General features: G+C 41.0%; 1 protein-coding gene across 4 annotated transcripts in view; it reads right to left on the bottom strand.

Annotated features, from left to right (window-relative positions):
• The window catches only part of ARHGAP24 (Rho GTPase activating protein 24), a 750703-nt gene that overhangs the window by 56191 nt on the left and 675112 nt on the right, over positions 1-19400 (bottom strand). For all 4 annotated transcript variants that reach the window (XM_056111392.1, XM_056111391.1, XM_056111394.1 and 1 more), the window contains one exon: positions 6499-6621. In XM_056111392.1, coding sequence (XP_055967367.1) covers positions 6499-6621 — 123 coding nt within the window. The remainder of the gene's footprint in view (positions 1-6498; positions 6622-19400) is intronic.

The following is a 19400-nucleotide window of genomic DNA, read 5'->3' on the forward strand; positions in this document are numbered from 1 at the left end:
CGGGCGGCGGCGGCGGCGGCTCTGCGTCGTCACCAGTCTCCGGGGCTGCGGCGCGCGGGCAGCCTCCAGGGCCCGCGGGTCACATGCAGCAGGTGCAGCCCCGAAGGGAAAGGGGAGGAGGGAGCGCGCCTCCGCGCGGGGTGCGGTGAACCCCTTCCTTCTGGCTTTGACTCTGTGCCCGCTTCAAGCTCAGCCGCGTCGTCGCAGCCGCCGCAGAGCTGCTGCGCTAAGCTTTGCCAGGGACCCTGCAAACCCCAAACCATCCCCAAGGAGGTCAACTTTTTGCACCCAACCCCCTCTCTTGTTTTTTGGGTCACACCCGGCGATGCACAGGGGTTCCTCCTGGCTCTGCACTCAGGAATTGCTCCTGGCGGTGCTCGGAGGAGTAACTGGGATGCTGGGGATCGAACCCGGGTCAGCCACGTGCAAGGCAAACGCCCGACCCGCTCCAGTCCCCCCCCCTCTCTTTTTTTTCCCCCTCCCCTTTTGTTTTTGGAAAATTTTCTCTCTCCAGACAAGATTCTCCACTCGCCTTCTCTCCACCTGTGCCCAGATGTTTTGCAGTGGAAGCTACTTCTGCCTGCTGATGGAAACGTGCTTCTTATGAAAACATATACGGGGGGTTCGGTCCCCTGGATGGATAGATGTGACTGCAGATCAGTGAGATAGGTGAAAGCTAGCGCAAGAGCCTGCAGGAAGAGGCACGGAACAAGTCCGTTCATGTGTGTGTGTGTGTTTGTGTGTGTGTCTTTACATGTGCCCACAAGGTTCTTTCTGTCTCTGGCTTGAAATGCCAGGCGGATTTTCAGCATGCCCCCTGCTTTTGGACGCACCCCGTGTACCCCAGCCCGTGGCACCAACTGCTTAGTTTTGCTCACTGAGCAATCATCACCGGGTTAATCATTCATCCAGCAAGCCATTCCGTGAGCATATCTGGAATGCTCCCGTTTAACCCCGACTGACCCTTAGGCCTTCAGATTTCCTCTGGCCACTGGGGTGCTGGGGAGAACTGGAAAGGAACCCCTTGATGGACATGGTGTCAGAGAAGGGGAGCTGGGAGTTACTTCTGCCCCGTGTTTCACCCCCTTCGGTGTCGCAGCAGGCAGCGAGGCAAACGGGAACCCGGGAGTAACCTCAGTAGGTTACTGAGGGGGCAGGGACAGACCAGAAGCACTTGGCCCTGACCACATCGGCCATGACCACTTTACAGAGGAGCGGAAATTACCATGACTTTGGTGAAGATGGGCTTGCCTAAGCCAATGACTCTTTCTCAGTCTTCTGTTGCAGACTGGGAAAGAAGGTGACAGGAAAGCCCCTGACTCAGGATGAGAGACAAACCAAACACAGGATTTCTGTCCTCACCTTGTCGTCAATAAAAGAATGGCAAGCACAAATGAGAATGGCAATTCTCATGAGAATTATTTGCATTCAGTGTCCTCATTGCCCAGAGGGAGTTAGTTCTCATTTGACTGCTTTCCTAAGGAAAAACGTTTTCAGGAGAATCTTGATTGGTGCGTAGCTTCAGGGAGAGTATAAACTTAGTGCAACACCCCAACACGGTGCACTCTCACTTCCCAGGGCCGGGACCCCTGCACAACACCTCAGGAACGCTAGGAAAACAGACGAGCAAAACCAAGCCCTTAAGCCTTGTTATAGCCAGGTTCATATCTGGCATCAGCTTATGGTTTTGACTTTTGAGTAGTTGTGTCCGTCAGATGCTGTCACTAAGGAAAGACCACCATGGGGTGGTTTTAAGTAAATGCCAGGGTGGTGTACTCCGTGGTAAACCCAATATGCCAAATACCAGTAACAATGATGGGTCTCATTCTCCTAACCCCAAAAGAGCCTTGAATATGGCACTTTAAAATCTCAGGGCTACTTTTGGAAAACAGTATGGACAATTCTCAAAAGATTAGAAATTGAACTCCCATTTGACCCAGCAATACCACTCCTGGGAATATATCCCAGAGAGGCAAAAATGTATAGTCGAAGTGACATCTGCACTTGTTTGTTCATTGCAGCACTCTTTACAATAGCCAGAATCTGGAAAAAACCTGAGTGCCCGAGAAGAGACGACTGGTTAAAGAAACTTTGGTACATCTACACAATGGAGTACTATGTAGCTGTTAGAAAAGATGAAGTCATGAAATTTACATACAAGTGGTACTACATGGAAAGTATCATGTTAAGCGAAATGAGTCAGAAAGAGAGGGATAGACATAGAAAGATTGCAATCATCTGGGAAACATAAAGTAACAAAACAGGAGACTAACACCTAAGAGTGGCTGAGGTAAGTACCAGGAGGTTTGCTCCATGGCTTGGAGGCCAGCCGCACAGGCTAGGGGGAAAAGGCAGCTCAGATAGAGAAGGGAGCACCAAATAAAGGGTGTTGGGAGGATCCTCCCAGGATGGGAGAAGCATGCTGAAAGTAGACTATGGACTGAACATGATTGCCACTTGATGCCTCTTTTGCAAACCATAACACCCAAAAGGAGAGAGAGAACAAAAGGGAATGCCCTGCTGCAGACCCAAGGTGGGATGGGGGGATGGGGGGTGGGAGGGATACTGGGATCCATGGTGGTGGGAAATGGGCACTGGTGGAAGGACGGGTATTTGATCATTGTATAATTGAAACTCAAGCACAAAATTTGTAAGTCTACAACTGTACCTCATGGTGTCTCACTAATAATAATAATAAAAAAATCTCAGGGCTAGGAATGAGGAGACGTTACTGGTGCCTGCTCAAGGCAATCGACGAACAACAGGATGATCGTGATTGTGATCATGATTGCTGGGGTGGGGTATCTAGATTCAAGGCTAGTCTTTGCTATCAAGTGAGGGTGTCAACAGAGAACAACTAGACTTCTCATTACCAATAGCTCCCATTAGTCTGTTTGCTTTAATTAAAAGGTTTGTAATCCTAAAGCTCTATATGACATAATTTTTACTTATAAAAATTTAATTTTTTAAAAATTTTTCTTTAATTGAGTCACTGTGAGATACACAGTTACAAAGCTGGGGTTTCAGTCAGACAACGTTCCAATACCCATCCCTCCACCAGTGCACATTTTCCACCACCAATGAAACCAGTTTCCCTTCTCCCACCCATCCCTCCATCACAGCCTGCCTCTAAGGCAGGCACTTTTCTGCACAATCTCTCTCTCTCCCTCTCCCTCCCTCTCTCTCTCTCTTTCTCTCTCTCTCTCTCTCTCTCTCTCTCTCTCTCTCTCCTGTTCTCGCTCTCGCTCTCCTTTTGGGCATTAGAATTTGCAATACAGATGCTGAGAGGTTATCATGTTTATCCCTTTACCTACTTTCAGCATGCAGTTCTTATCCAGAGTGATCACTTCCAACTATTATTGCCATAGTGGTTCCTTCTAGTACTAGAAGATATCAGCCTGAATGATGTCATCAGAAGGAGGTTGATGAAGAGAATTTTGTTCATATATGTGTATATAGATATATATGTGTATATGTGTGCAGTCTCTGCCCCCGCGCCTGGGTGTTCCTTCCCGGAGTCCCTTGGAGGGGAGCGGGTTGAGCTTTCCTCCCCGCCCTGACCAGGGCTACGGCAGCCGAAGACCTCCAGGACCAGCCACCACCATGCTGAGACCACTCTCCGCACACATGAAGGTACTGGCAGAGGGACAAAGCCACGCGGGTTCCGGGGCCGAGACCTCCAAGCCTACTCGAATTGGAGTCGAGCATCTTCCACCCAGATCCTCCAAATTCCAGTAGGCGGGGGTCACACCCACCACCTGGCCCCCTGGCACCGTGTAATCCCATCAGCGGCCAAGACTCAGAGACTATAAAATCCAGATCCCGGAACCGCGCGGCCGCGAATGCGGAATGACATCTTATTATCTCATTCCTACTTTGGACAAACTTGCAGGCTATCGAATGTAGCCTGCCCACAGGGCAGAGTCTGGCAAACTCCCCGTGGCCCACCAAATATGCCAAATACCAGTAACAATGATGGGTCTCATTCTCCTAAAGAGCCGTGAATATAATCTCAGGGCTAGGATGAAAGAGACGTTACTGGGGCCTGCTCGAGGCAATCGACGATTAACAGGATGATGAAATGAAATGAAATGAAATGAAATGTGTATACATTCCAAGCCTACTTGGATTGGGGCTGAGCATCCTCCACCAAGATCCTCAAAATTCCAGTAGGCGGGGGTCACACCCACCAACTGGACCCTGGTGCCATGTAATCCCATCAACGGCCAAGACTCAGAGACTATAAAACCCAGCTTCTGGAAGCGTGCAGCCGCATTCGAGGCTGCACAACATCTTATCATCTCATTCCTACTTTGGACAAACTGGCAGGCTACCGAAAGTAACTTGCCCACACGGCAGAGTCTGGCAAACTCCCCGTGGCATACCCAATATGCCAAATACCAGTAACAATGATGGGTCTCATTCTCCTAACTCTGAAAGAGCCTTGAATATGGCACTTTTTTTTAAATGTCTCAGGGCTAGGATGAAGGCGACGTTACTGGGGCCTGCTCGAGGCAATCGACGAATAACAGGATAGTTGTGATTTGTGTTGTGATATATTTATATATACAAATATGTGGTATATAACGTATATATATGTATAAGTGTATATATATATATATATTCCCCACATACATATGTGGCATATAGAGAAACTTAGTAAGGGAATAGTAAATGGTCCGTGGTAAAAGACCCTGAGAATCAACCTCTAGAACTGAGTTTACTAAGCAGATAAAGTGGGGTAGGTGAGAGGGGACCTTGGGACAGTGACATTGCAATACCACATGCCAGAAATTTAATTGTTTGCAGTATTGTAAACTATGGTGACTAACATTTAAAAAAAAATCTTCCTGTGCATCCTTTTGTAAATTACATTCAAACACAGAGATAAAGCAGGGTACACTTCTTTTATGCATGCTCTACACTAAATTTCATCTTTAAAAAGTAAATTTGAGGGCAGGAGCGGTAGTAGAGTGGGTAGGATGCTTGTCTTGCATGTGGCTTATCTTGGGCCGATCCCAGGCCTCCCATATGGTCCTCCAAGCACTACTAGGAGTAATTCATAAGTGCAGAGCCAACAGTGATCTCTGAGCATTGTGGGTGTGACCCCCAAACAAATACACAAGCAAAAAATCAGAATCAAACATTTGCAAAATTCCTAAGACAACCCATACAGTATGATTAATCAACTCCAGTCTGCCACTTTCAAGTCCATAAATCTGTCAATACATATATTGGTTCGGCCCATTTTCACTGGGATCACTGCTGAGATTTCTGGTCTACAATTACAAGCTGTGGTCACACTTTGATGATGCTAACTGGATCTCATTATTGTTTTTTCTTGATAAAAGGACAGGTATAAGGGGGAAAAGGAAGAAAAGTAGAAATAGTTCTCCCACAAAAATTTCTTTCAGATGGCTCTAATCTATGGCAGCAATGGGGAAAATAAGGTATTTAGAAGCAATAGACACTTCGAAGAAATATATTTTCAAATCATTGGTCCAGGAGATATCAGAAAACTCTAAGAATTAACAACAATAACAACACACACACACACACACACACACACACACACACACACACAACGGATGGGCCGGAGCAATAATGCAATGGGTAGGGCTTTTCCCTTACAAGTGACTGATATGAATTCAATTCCTATCACCCCATATGGTTCCATGACCTGCAGGAGTGATCTCTGAAAGCAGAGCCAGAAAGATGTCCTGGAAGATATCAGTGTAGCCCCAAAACTAATATAGATGTGTGTATATACATATATTTATATACATGTATACATGTGTACATATATATTATATGTTATTACATATGAAAACGTATGTCTTGGGCCAAACACAGTGTTGCTCAGGGCTTACTCTTGGCTCTGTCCAGTGCCAGGGATATTTCAAGTTTTTCTTTTTTAGGTAAGGGTGGCACATATCTGGCAGTGCTCAAGGGCTATTCCAAGCTCAGGAGAGACCTGTAGAGATGCTCAGGGGCCCATCTGTGGTCCCAGGGATCAAAGCTGGGTGGTGCCTGGTGCAACCATACTGAAAGCAAATCCCTTCCGGCCTGTGCTATCTCCCCAGCCGTCAACTTTCTTGTATATGCAAGTGCGCTTCTGGGGACCCAGGGCCTTACACAAATTTGTGAGCTACGTCCCTCCCTCCTATATGTTCTTTTGTGAACAGAAACCCCCAAATAAAACACACATACTATGGACCTATTGCTTTGCATAAACACATTTTTAATATTGTCTTAATTATTCATTAGTCGTGAAATGAGAAAATCCACAATTTTATGATTCATGGCCTTCAACGAAGTAGATCTTGAGGATGTTTGATCGAATTCAAAGTTTAAAAACTTACCAAATATCTCTGTAAAACCATAAAGAACACCAGTTTGTGTTTATTTTACTACTCATCCACCTGAAAATATGAGCTGATTGTAACATCGGTCGGGAGACAGAATCCCACTATTTCAATGGTTTTCAACGATACTCACCTCCTCCAAAAGGTCCCCATATCACACGGCGGATGGCCTTTACCCAGTCTTCCATATCATTCTGGGTGCTCGCCATAAGGAGGTAGCTCTCATGATTTGCTGTCATCCGATCTCGGTCACCTCCTGTAAGAGACAGTGACACCTGAGTGTGTGAGGCCCCAAGATTCCCGACAACCAGCAGCCCAGAGGGAAGCCCTAAAGCACAGGTCTAGCCCAATGGGTTAGAAATATTTAACATCGGTTCACAGTGGGACCAAAACTCCACCTAATAAGGAAATGCCCTGATATTTCCAGAGGAAAGGTAGAGAGCAAACAGCCAGCCTGGCTTTCTGCCCTAGCAACAGCTCATGGGGCTGTATTAAGCCCTAATCCAATCTATTGACAAGAGGCTGCTGACTAGGGACAAAGAGCAGAATCAAAAGGAAAGGCGGAGAATTGGTTCCCAGAGCCTGAATTTTCTTTTGAAACAAGTGCCGAACAGAACAAGTAGTCCCCGGAGCACACACAGCATGGCCCACAGGGAAGGAAAGAAGTTTCAGGAAACAGCAAAGAGTCACGCGTAAAACTGGCTTCCAAGTTTTGTCTTATGAATATGGTTTAGCCTCTTCTTCATCAATACCTTTTTCTTTGGTGTGTGGGGGGACATACCCAGCAGGGCTTAGAGTATACTCTTGCCTCTGTGCTCAGGAACTAGTCCTGGTGGAGCTCTGGGGACCATATGGGGTTCCAGGGATCAAACCCGTGTTGGCCACATGCGAGGCAATCGCCCTACCCATGGTACTATTTCTCCAGTCCTCTTCATTCATATCTTTAAGAGGCTAAAGAGAAGATAAATTGGCCTGTCACTGGGGTGCATCGGCCTTCCAGATGGCCCCATCTGTGGTCAGGGGGTGAGCATTTGAAAATCCCCGGCAGTGTTTCGTCTTTTCTCTAAGTCTCTACACTTAGACATGTTACTGTCGCCAATACCAACTTTGAATTGGCAGCGTTTTGATGACATGAGATTGAATTTCTTGAAAATTTTTTACAACATTTTTTCCTGGTAACCTAATTTTCTCCTTCACAAAAACAGGAATGACCCAAAATTGTCTGGAAAAAGAAAAAAAAAACGTCTAAAGGCACAGTCTCCTCTGATGTTCAAAGGAATATTTCTAAAGCAAGTATCAGTGACTGCCCTGTTCCACTCGGAAAATAATTATAACATTACTCACTGAGGAATAATTAGATGGAATATTAAGTAGTTCGAATGAATTCTATTAAATTTTTGGTGTTACATAAACTTCTAAACTACTCGGCGGACTCATCAGCATTGAATTTTCACAAAGTGTTGTAACATTTGAAGTATCAGGTGGAATTAGATCAACTCTAAGTGTTTGTTTAAATTCCCAGGAACGGAATCCACATGAGAAGCCTGTGGTCTACCTGAGTCAGATCCACAGTGACTCAGTTCACTGACTGAACTTGAGCATGTTGGCGTGGGGTGGAGGTGGGGTGGGTGTATGTGTGTGTGTGGGGGGGGGGTTGACAGCAGCTTGCCCTATTCTTTCAAGTTCAACATCACTCACACACAGCTCGAAAGCTATAGATATTTGAATCTTTCTGAATTCTAGGATTCTCATGGAGAAATACAACTCTTCTAACATTGCTGCATATCTACAGACAGAGGGAATGCCAGAGGAATAAAATAACTTAAAAGCCAACTAAAGAAACAAAATGGATGTTTTATGTTTACTACAAACAGGATCAGAGGATGCAGTGAAGGGACCATATCAAATCTATTTTTCAGGTCTTGTTTATCCCTTAAATAAAGCTGTTATTCTCACAGAATAGAGATATTTCACTACTAGGGAATCAGTGGTCTGGCTGCATGGCTCGGCCTATACCAGGTCAATCATCAAACATTGGTTTAGGAGATAAAAAACCCAAGTGAAGTCATAATTCTATCATTTGCTGTTTGAGTTCTGAGAAATCACACAACTCTGGGAAGTTTGAAGTCTTTAGTCAATGTAGAAATAAAAATTTCATATACTTTTGAGAATTAAATGGAGCAAAATTAATTAAATACTAGCACTGTTCCTAATTAAAAAAACTTTAAAAATTCCATAAGCATTAATTCATTCTCATTTAACTGCTTCTCACTCTAACAAATAAAAAAAATACATTAATTTGATCTCAGGGATACTCTGTGTAGAAAACATAGAAACAATTAGTCAAGGATACATATATATGTATATATATATTCATTTTTGATAAAAAGGTTATAGGTGATGCCTAATAATTATATCACATTGTATGATATTATATTTATGCATGTAAGTGTGTGACCCATTAATTTGGGTGGCAATATGGTAATGTGACAAAGAACTAAATGACATACGGAAAAGAAACAATACTTCATGTTGCAGCACTAAATTCTTATTCTGTATTCTGATCTACTTATACAACAATCCTGGGCAAAATAGGTACCAATTTTATATCAGAAAATTTTAATGATTGTCTTTGCCTGCAGGGTGCTTAGCAATTCAGACATCCTGCTGTGTCACGCCCAGTCCTGGCAGAAGCTGCCCCAGCAGTGACAATGAGTGACAGCAGCTAGAGTAGGTTTCTGCCTGGAAGCAGGGAAGAGAAGAATCAGAAGCACAACTGGCCATTATCCCCTGACTTTTCATCGGATTCTCTCTTTCTGCCAGGGCTGCTGGGTGCCTGACCCTGAATCTCATTTAGCCTGCCAATCACAGATATGATATACCAGCTGTGAATCTCACCCAGGGAGATAGATCCTGACTTCTCAATGGACCAGCGAGAGGCCAGCGGTGAAGATTATACAACCTTTTCCTATAAGTCTCAGTGATGAAAATATAGACTTATTGCTGCGAATGTGATTAAAAAAGACATTTTAATAGCCCATTTGTATAATGAAGACTTTTCTATGGATCTGAAATAGGGAATTCACTGAATGTGTATAATTTACAAACGGCAAAGCCATCAGTTCTAGTTCACAGCACTATGAATCAAACATTCTAAAATCTTGGTATACTGTCTTGGCAATTTGAAAATGTTCTGGTTAATGTATGATTTTGATAAATGAATATTCTCAATATTGACTTTCAACCACGTGGATAAATTCTCATCCTTTTTGTTAATAAATTCTAGAACTTAATGCTCCATTTAGTCAAATGTGAGACTAAATTCTTTTGCAGTCTAAAATTCTTAAATGGAGGCTCAAGATCTAACCAGCAGTGGAGTGTTATCATATTTAGTTCACATATGTGAATGTGCATATATATATATAGGTATAACATTGCTACATTATAAAAGTATATATTGCACATGATTAAATTCTGCTTCAAGATAAGTGCTGATGCAGCTTTATTTTTGTACTTTTACAAATACTGCTTGAGGACCAGAACAGTGGGTAGGGTGCTTGCCTTGAAGGCAGCTCACCCGAGTTGAATACCCAGCACCCCATATGGTTCCCTGATCACTAATAGGAATAATTCCTGAGTTCAGATCCAGGAATAATACCTGAGCATTGAAGAGAGTGACCCTCAAAACAAAAACAAAGCCAAAAAAAGAATGCTGCTTTAGATGATGGTATATTTACATACAGTTCTAAGGGCATAATTTATCAGCACATTTCATATACTCTTTGGATGTTGACTCAGATTGGTAGTAACACCTCGGTGCCTATGTTAACCATTTGGGGCATATGTGATTTTGTTAACTTATTAGGCCACATAATCCATTTTTCCTTGCATATGTGTGTGTGTTTGTGTGTGAGTGTGTGTGTGTACTTCATTGGGATCCTCTATTTTCACTGTATATGAATTTATCTTTTCAGAAATAATTTTTTTGAAATAAACATTGAGATCATCAATTTTTGCTTAATAGAAAATTTAAGGGTAGATTAAAGAAACTACATTAGAATAAGTGCACAATTAACTTAAAAAATACAAATATCCATTAGCCATATAAAAAGCCAATTGTTTAATATAAAATTGAGGTTTTTGTAGGGCAAGTACCCTACCAGCTGTACTATTTCTCCAGTCCCACAAATATCGAATTAACTTCTGCCTAGAAAGAAAAAACTGTAAAATGTATTAGTGTTAACTAAAAATGTAAAACAATTACTCTGAAGAGATCATCTCTAGTCAATGAACTTTTAAAAATATACAGTGAATTAAATTATTTGTATTTGAATTTTAAAACATGCTGGTTAAGAGAAACTGTGGTCACAAATATTTGGGTTTTTTCCCAAGCAGAGTTCAAGACACAGATCTGAGGACATTTCACTAAATTCCTGATACTGTTAATAATTTCAAGGGTAAAATATTTCCTCATTCCTAATTTCAAATCAGATCAAAACTAGACATTCTGTAATACCCATTTTAATCTAGTTCACAGGGAAATGTTTTAATATTATAACAAGGGTTATTAATTTTCACTAAAAATGACATGGTCTTTATATCTATAAATCTATTACAATTTAGATAGCATCGTTATAATAGCTGAGTCTTGGCCGCTGATGGGATTACACGGCGCCAGGGGGCCAGGTGGTGGGTGTGACTATAAAATCCAGATCCCGGACGAGAACAGTGCAGTCTTCTGCCCCCGCGCCTGGGTGTTCCTTCCCGGAGCCCCTTGGAGGGGAGCGGGTTGAGCTTTCCTCCCCGCCCCGACCAGGGCTCCGGCAGCCGAAGACCTCCAGGCCGCGCGACATCTTATCAGAATTTTTTTTTTATGACATCTTATTGTCTCATTCCTACTTTGGACAAACTTGCAGGCTATCGAATGTAGCCTGCCCACACGGCAGAGTCTGGCAAACTCCCCGTGGCGCACCAAATATGCCAAATACCAGTAACAATGATGGGTATCATTCTCCTAAAGAGCCTTGAATATAATCTCAGGGCTAGGATGAAGGAGACGTTACTGGGGCCTGCTCGAGGCAATCGACGAATAACAGGATGATGAAATGAAATGAAAATAATAGCTATTGTAATTACTTGTTTTTGTTTTTATATGTGCAGTTATTGTATTTTCACCATTCTTTTAAACGTTACTTTTCTCAAAACTTAGTTTGGATAATCTGTAAGTTATTGTAAAGATTTTTTAAATTTTTATAAAGCTGCTCACAATATTTGATTACATTTCATATTCAAACACCAATTCCACCGTGATTTACAGTATGTATTTTTATCCCTCCGAAACTTAAACTAAATTTTGAAGCTTACCAATGGAAAGTTATTGAGATAAAAATTTTTTTTTTCATTTTATGGAGACTGATACTTAGTAAAAAGTATATATAGGTGAAGTTTATGCAACAAATTAAAGGCTTGTGTGAATCTATCACATTGTAACAATAATACAAATTAAATATAGAAACATTAAAGGATTGATAGAATCAGAAAACTTGGCCAACAATTCAATATTGTATCTTATTTTTTCATATTGTCTTGTAACGTTATCTGAAAATTAATATTTTGGTATGTTTCGCTAACAGAAGAGTCTCTTTCCTAAGGGGTCAATTTTAGAAATATAAGAAAAATTGTAATACATTTTATCAACAAAATAATTGTATTACATATAATAAGATTTTGAATATTTTTGAATCCCTAAACCAAAATAACCCTGAAAGGGCCTACAATGCAGCACCATTGGGAAGGATGAGTAAGGAGAGGATGCTAAAATCTCAGGGCTAGGACAAATGCAGACATTACTGGGGCCTGCTGGAGCAAATCAATGAATAATGGGATGACAGTGATTCAGTGAAACCAAAGTAAAAGCATAAATTAAGGGCTAAGTGGCAGTATCTGTAATTCAATTTGTAATCACTACCATGCAGAAAAACATGCAGAAAACATATTGCTAAATGCTATCTATAGCAAAATTTATGTTACATGCTAATTTCAGGAGTTCTCTGTAACACACTTTTGCATATTTCCTATACATCTCACTAGGTCACAGTACCTTTGTGAGAAGAAACCATTCCTCAATATTTAACCAATTTGTGTTTAAGATAAAAGTTGCCATAAATGCATATTTCTGAACGAATTGCACATTAATTGATGATTATTACTTGGGTTTGATTTCTGGTAATCAAATTGTAAATTAGGTTGGAAATCTATTTGGCTATAGATATAGGAAATATTTACTAATTTAAAAATATTCTTATGTTTCCACTAACTCTTCCCTTAGACTCATATTTAAAAAGCCCTACTATTTGTACAAAGTATACTATAAAAGTGATATAATTTATTGCATTTTGGAAACTGGTTTTCTAGATTAGATTTCCAGAATTGTCCTGGTTTTCCAGGACAATAGAGCCAATAAGATCTCTATTTCTGTCCAACATACTTTGTCTTACGTATGTCAGAGGTTCAGAATCTAATTATTCTCTTCTTAGCATCTAATCGAAGTTTTCTGACTGAAATTACCAAGAAATAAGGATAGGGTTCTTTCTTGGGAATAACAAAATATCTGGAATGTTTGCCCTTTCCTAATTTAACTTGAGTTTGTTTGAGGTATCAGTGAATTATAATTTTTGTCTGACAATCACAAAAGTCAGGCAGGTGAAATCAATAGCATGCATATTCAGCTCAGTGCAACTTCAGCCTGGTGATGCAGACGGGAGTCACAAGGGAAAACGAAATATCTGCATGATGCAAATGGAGCAGCATTCAAAGCCAAAGCATAGAGTTTGCTGACTTGCAGGAATCTAAACTGGAAAAAAAATTCTGTCGGGACATTTCTGAATAGCACGAAGGATGATAAGAATATTGAGAAATAATGGACCATTTGGAAGAAAGACGTAGAGTTATGATGAACTTCATCATCCTCATAAGCATGACAATAAGCTGGCTGCTACAGTATTCATCAAGGTATAACAAAATTGTGCATTTATCCAGGAGGTTAAGAAGCCATCCCCGATCGTGTTAGAAATGTGAATTCTTTCTGGGGGACAGAGGGCAGTACACCTGGCTGTGTTTTGTGTTACTCCTGTCTTGGCACTCAGGGATCACTCCTGGCATGCTCTTTAGCTAAGCCTTTAATCTAATTTCAAACCAACTGAATCAGAAACTCATGGACTGATGGGAGGAAGGAACAGCAATTTGTGCTCTAATATGCTTGCTGGATGTTTTTGATGCATCATAAAATTTGAGAACCATGACTCTTGGAAGCAGATTTGGTATATAACTGGGAGAGGTTATAAATTTTGAAATTCACGTCTTTTAAGCCAACTTATCATATTAGTTTATATCCAAGTCTAATTCTTTCAGTGACAGCCATTCAACCAGAAAGCACTAAACTTTAAAGCTATGGATCATATAACTTAGCTAATTGCTTTATTTGCATTGCAAATGATTAATAATCAGCAACTAGTTTTGCAAGGATATGCCATTCAAATTGGGATTACTGAGTCTAGCAAGTTTGTGGGCCTCATGTATTAAAGATACCATTCTTTTGTGCCAGAGCACACATTAATGTTTCTTTTTGCATTTAAATACAGGTTTGGTATATTTTCTTCCCCATAATGTCCAAAGTTTGATGAGCAAAACAGAACACTGAATTTGGAGACACTTTTACAAGCAGAACATTGAGGGACTGGAACGACACTATAGTGAGTTAGGAGTTTGCCTTGCACGCGGCTGAGCTGGGTTTGGTCTCCTGAGCACCACCAAGAGTAATTCCTGAGTGCAGAATCAGGTGTAACCCCTGTGCATCTCCAGATATGACCCCAAAAGCCCCCAAATCAATGAATCAAACAAACAAAAACCAAATAGAACATTGAAATTCACTTTTAAAATACCAACATATCCCACTTTAAAAGCTGTTACGTTATTTCATTCTTCAGTTTGGGGCCATACCTAGCTGTGGTAAAGGCTCACTTCTGGCTCTGTGCTCAGCGGACTGTATGGGTTGCCTGGGATGGAACCCAGTTCAACTGTGTGCAAAGCAAGTACCCCACCCACTGTACTGTCATGCTACACCAAAAATTATTTTGAAAATTTACATATTTATATCTTTATATTTGGGTTTTGAGTAACACCCAGATGTGTGGCCCTGTACTCAGGGATAGGTAAAGGTAAAGGTAAAGGCCCTCCCATTGATCATTGACTTTGTACTCAGGGATCAGTTTTGGAATTGCTTGGGTCACCATATGTGGTACCGGAGATCAAACTGAGTCAGTCACATTCAAGGCAAGCATAAATCCCTGGACTATCTCTTTGGCCCCCTTTAAAGTTTAAAGGGTTTAAAGTTATTTATTTATTTGGCTTTTTGGGTTACACCTGGTGATGCACAGGGGTTACTCCTGGCTCACACACTCAGGAATTACTCCTGGTGGTACTTGGGGGACCATATAAGATGCTGGGAATAGAACCCAGGTTGGCTGCGTGCAAGGCAAATGACCTACCCACTGTGCCATAGCTTCAACCCCTTAAAGTTATTTTTGAGCAGTTAAATCTGCAAGATAGTCATCAGAATTCCATCACAATACTTTGAAGTAGATAAAACAGAAACATCAAATAAAAAATAGTATTTCTAGGTATTTTAATGTAAAGAACACCAGAGAAATGGGGCAGAAGAGGTGGAGAGTAGCCCTGAGGAGACAAGGTTGGTTTCTGATGAATATCATTACAGAATTTTATCAGCTTATGGGAATTTAAATGAAGGGGGAAACCTTAATGAGGAAGAAGAAGAAACTAAGGACTCATCATATTTCTTAGTGCTCTGCTCCAAACTTCTCACTTCTTCACTGCACACAGCTGACCCCAGTTCAATCCTGATACCACATACAGTACCTTGAGCCCTACCAGGAATGATCCCTGAGCACAGAGCGAGGAATAAGTCCTGAGCATCACCAGATGTGATCTAGCCTTATCCCTAAATGTCCAATGTCCCAGAATATTTCATATGATCTGACAATGAATGTAATAGATTCTCTACAATCTTTCTTACTTTAATGTATATATTTATATGAAATATTCAGAAGAGAGTCACTAAAGGAACAGAATTAGCTCTAAACAGCTTCTGTTGAGGGTCATGGGGCTCCCAAACAGTGCGCAGGGTGATCCTCCTGCCCTGTGGCCAGTGCCGGGAGCCAACAGTGACACACCCAGAGGTGCGGGGATGATGTCCTGCCTGCCAGGGGCTCTAACTGGAGTCTCAAGGGGCACTGATCCTTGCATAGTCAGTCCTTTCTTCCTTCCTTCCTTCCTTCCTTCCTTCCTTCCTTCCTTCCTTCCTTCCCTTCTTTCATTGCTTTTCTTGTTCGTCACAACTCTTACTGGGAATACAATAAGGAATGCATCATAGTTAGGTTCATAAACCATGTTCTAGAAGAATAAACATAATTTACAGTATTTGCCCAGTCGAAGTTATTTGGCAAAGCAATTGAACTGAAAAAATTCTTTTTACAATATTTATTAGTTTCGATTGTTGCAGATGGTAATTGTTCCATTTTACATAACAATTTTATACGGTGCTTTGATGTATACAGAAGAACTGACATTTTATAACAAAATACTCTGGTAAGTAAATCACAATTAAATCCTGGAACTCAACAAGTGACAACTAGTAATGATTATCACTAAATAAAAATAAATAAAGGCCCTCCCGTTGATCGTCGATTTGCTCGAGCGGGCCCAGTAATGTCTCCATTGGAGACTTTGTTGTTACTGTGTTTGGCATATCGAATACTCTTGGTAGCTTGCCGGGCTCTGCGAGAGAGCTTGCCGGGCTCTCTGAGAAATATCACTGTGAGAAATTTTAAAAGACTGCGATTGCAGTTTGAATTGTTAGCAACTAAAATTAACTTAGCAACGGAACAGCTCAAATGTCTACTGCACTTCACTTCCAACAGCTGGATGCCCTGGGATTTATAAGCTCTAAAGTATATATTTGGTAGAGTAAGATATAAAATTGTCTTAATTTGGTTTATAGGCCCCAGCATACTTCACCACAAAGCTAAGACTTGCATAACATGCCCAGTACTGATCCCTGACGGGACATTGGAATCTTAGCTGTCCTAGTTATCATTTCCATGGATAAAAGGAATCATGAAGATTTTTATAACTTGTTTACATAGACATTATGATTGACACCCTCTAAATTCCTCAAATGTAAGCCGATTCCTTAATGAAGACTTTATTTATTGTTAATTTCTCAACAACTGGGATCTCCGCAAAGTGTCCCATTATAATCATAATACTTAATAATAATACTTCAAGGCCTTATAGATAGAGGAAGGGCCAAAGGTCCCAGACTGTCCCCCAACTGACTAGACATACAGAGTTCTTAAAAACATTGCTACCATACCATTCCTGGGAATATATCCCAGAGAGGAAAAAAATATATAGTCGAAGTGACATCTTCACTTATTTGTTAATTGCAGCACTCTTTACAGTAGCTAGAATCTGGAAAAAACTTGAGTGCCCGAGAACAGATGACTGGTTAAGGAAACTTTGGTACATTTACACAGTGGAGTACTATATGGCCGTTAGAAAAGATGAAGTGATGAAATTTACATACAAGTGGTACTACATGGAAAGTATCATGCTAAGCAAAATGAATCAGAAAGAGAGGGATAGACATAGAAAGATTGCATTCATCTGGGGAACATAAAGTAACAAAATAGGAGACTAACACCTAAGAGTGGCCAAGATAAGTACCAGGAGGTTTGCTCCATGGCTTGGAGGTCAGCCGCACATGCTAGGGGAAAAGGCAGCTCAGATAGAGAAGGGAGCACCAAATAAAGGGTGTTGGGAGGATCCTCCCAGGATGGGAGATGCGTGCTGAGAGTAGACTATAGACTGAACATGATTGCCACTCAATGCCTCTTTTGCAAACCACAGCACCCAAAAGAAGAGAGAGAACAAAAGGGAATGCCCTGCCACAGAGGCAGGGTGGGATGGGGGGATGGGGCGTGGGAGGGATACTGGGATCCGTGGTGGTGGGAAATGGGCACTGGTGGAGAGATAGGTACTCGATAATTGTATAACTAAAACCCTAGCACAAAAATTTGTAAGCCTACAACTGTATCTCATAGTGTTTCACTAATAAAAAATTAAAAAAAAACATTGCTACCTCACATCTGCTTCTCAATCCAAGCTCTTATAAACTAGTGAAGAATAATAGTATCTGAAGGGCAAGATACACACTCTAAGTTTTCCTATTAATGATAAGAATTTTGGGATACTTTTTATTTTAAACAAGCACTTAAAATTTGATATCAGTTCACCCAGGGGCTGGCTCATGAATGGTTTCTGGGGCTGAGGGTGGCATTAGTGTGGCAACACTGTGGTCAGCAACACATCTATTAACAACAGGTTTATCAATCATGGTGTCTTAATTAAAAATGAATCTCAGGATAAAATAAAATTAGCTTACATGAATATATACTGGCATTGAGGTTGTTGATAGATTACAATATCTGTTCCTTAAAATGTGATTCCTGGTCAGCAGGAACTTTTTAATTGAATCTTACATGTGTCCAAGGCATTTAAAAAGCTGATTTACTTGAAAAGTTTCTGGAATGTAACATCGTTTACTACTGATGAGTTGCTCCATCCATTCCAACACACACATATGATATATAATAATCTTACAGTCCAGCATATAGATAAAAATATTACTAACATAGGGTGTCAAACTAATTCAATGTAATGCAGATGGTGAAAAGCTAGTCTGAATGTAACCAGGTTATGTGTGTTCAGAATCCAACCAATAGTATATTATAACTGCTATTGTATTTTATTATGCTATTATAATTAATATTATCTTTAATACCGCTGCCACGTATTAAGAGTGAATGCCCAAACCCTTCCCTCAAGTTAGGTCTTGCCACTGAAGGATCTGGGTTGCTTTAGCCAAGAAGGAGCAAAAGGTTTTGGAATCCTGAGTCTCTCCTCCACTGAACTTTCAAGGACAAGTTCTGGACCTCACAGAGGAGCCCAGACTTGCCCAGAGACAGGAAGTTCTCCCAGTCAATGCAGTGTGTCATTTTGAGAATCTGCTCCACTACCTTCATAGACTCTCCGGGTTCTCCTCCCCCACCCCACCTCCTGAGTATCTGTTCCCACTGACTTGGAGAAACAAACAGGCTTTTCATGTGTCCCATCCCTGCCCTGTAATTCTTCTCTGTCACAAAGCAATAACGCAGCATCCCTCTGAACAAGTGCAAACTTGCAGTTCAGAGAAATCGAATGAAATCCCAGAAGTAAATAAGATATAAAGACAATTAGTTTACGTTAGGAGCCCAGAAAGTAGATGAAGGAAAACCTCCTTCATAAATGGTACTGGGAGAAATTGCTTAGTCAACGTATAAAAGTATGGGATCGGAACACCAGTTCACACCACACACAGAAGTTAATTGAAAATGGATTAAAAAATCAACATAAAACCTGAATTCATAAAATTGAGGAAAATCAAAGTAGAACTCTCAATGATACAGATTTTAGAACTGTCTCCAGTGATTTGACACCATTGGCAAAGAAAGTAAAAGAAAGCATAAATGTGTTTTTAAAACGATTCTGTACTGTAAAATCACACGCCCTATAAAAAATATACCCTGATTAGGAGAAAATATTCATGTGACATGCACTTGACAATGTGCCAATATTCAGGCTATACAAACCACTTACAAATTGCAACAACAACAAAACAAATAACCCTATGGACAAAATGGGGAGCGGTTGATGGACAATTTCAAAGGTCTGGAGCACATGCTTATCATATAAGAGCTTCGGATTTGATCCCTGACTCTACAAGGCAAGCTGAGCCTCATCGAGAGTGATATCTGAGCACTGCCCTTGGGAGTATCCACGATGTGACCCCACAAAAAAATTAATAAAAATGTTGAAAGCATAGAGGAAAGCTGAAGAGACTGTTCTCCAAAGAAGACA

Source organism: Sorex fumeus, unplaced genomic scaffold (assembly GCF_029834395.1).
Source record: "Sorex fumeus unplaced genomic scaffold, SorFum_2.1 ptg000013l, whole genome shotgun sequence".
Classification (NCBI taxonomy): Eukaryota; Metazoa; Chordata; class Mammalia; order Eulipotyphla; family Soricidae; genus Sorex; species Sorex fumeus.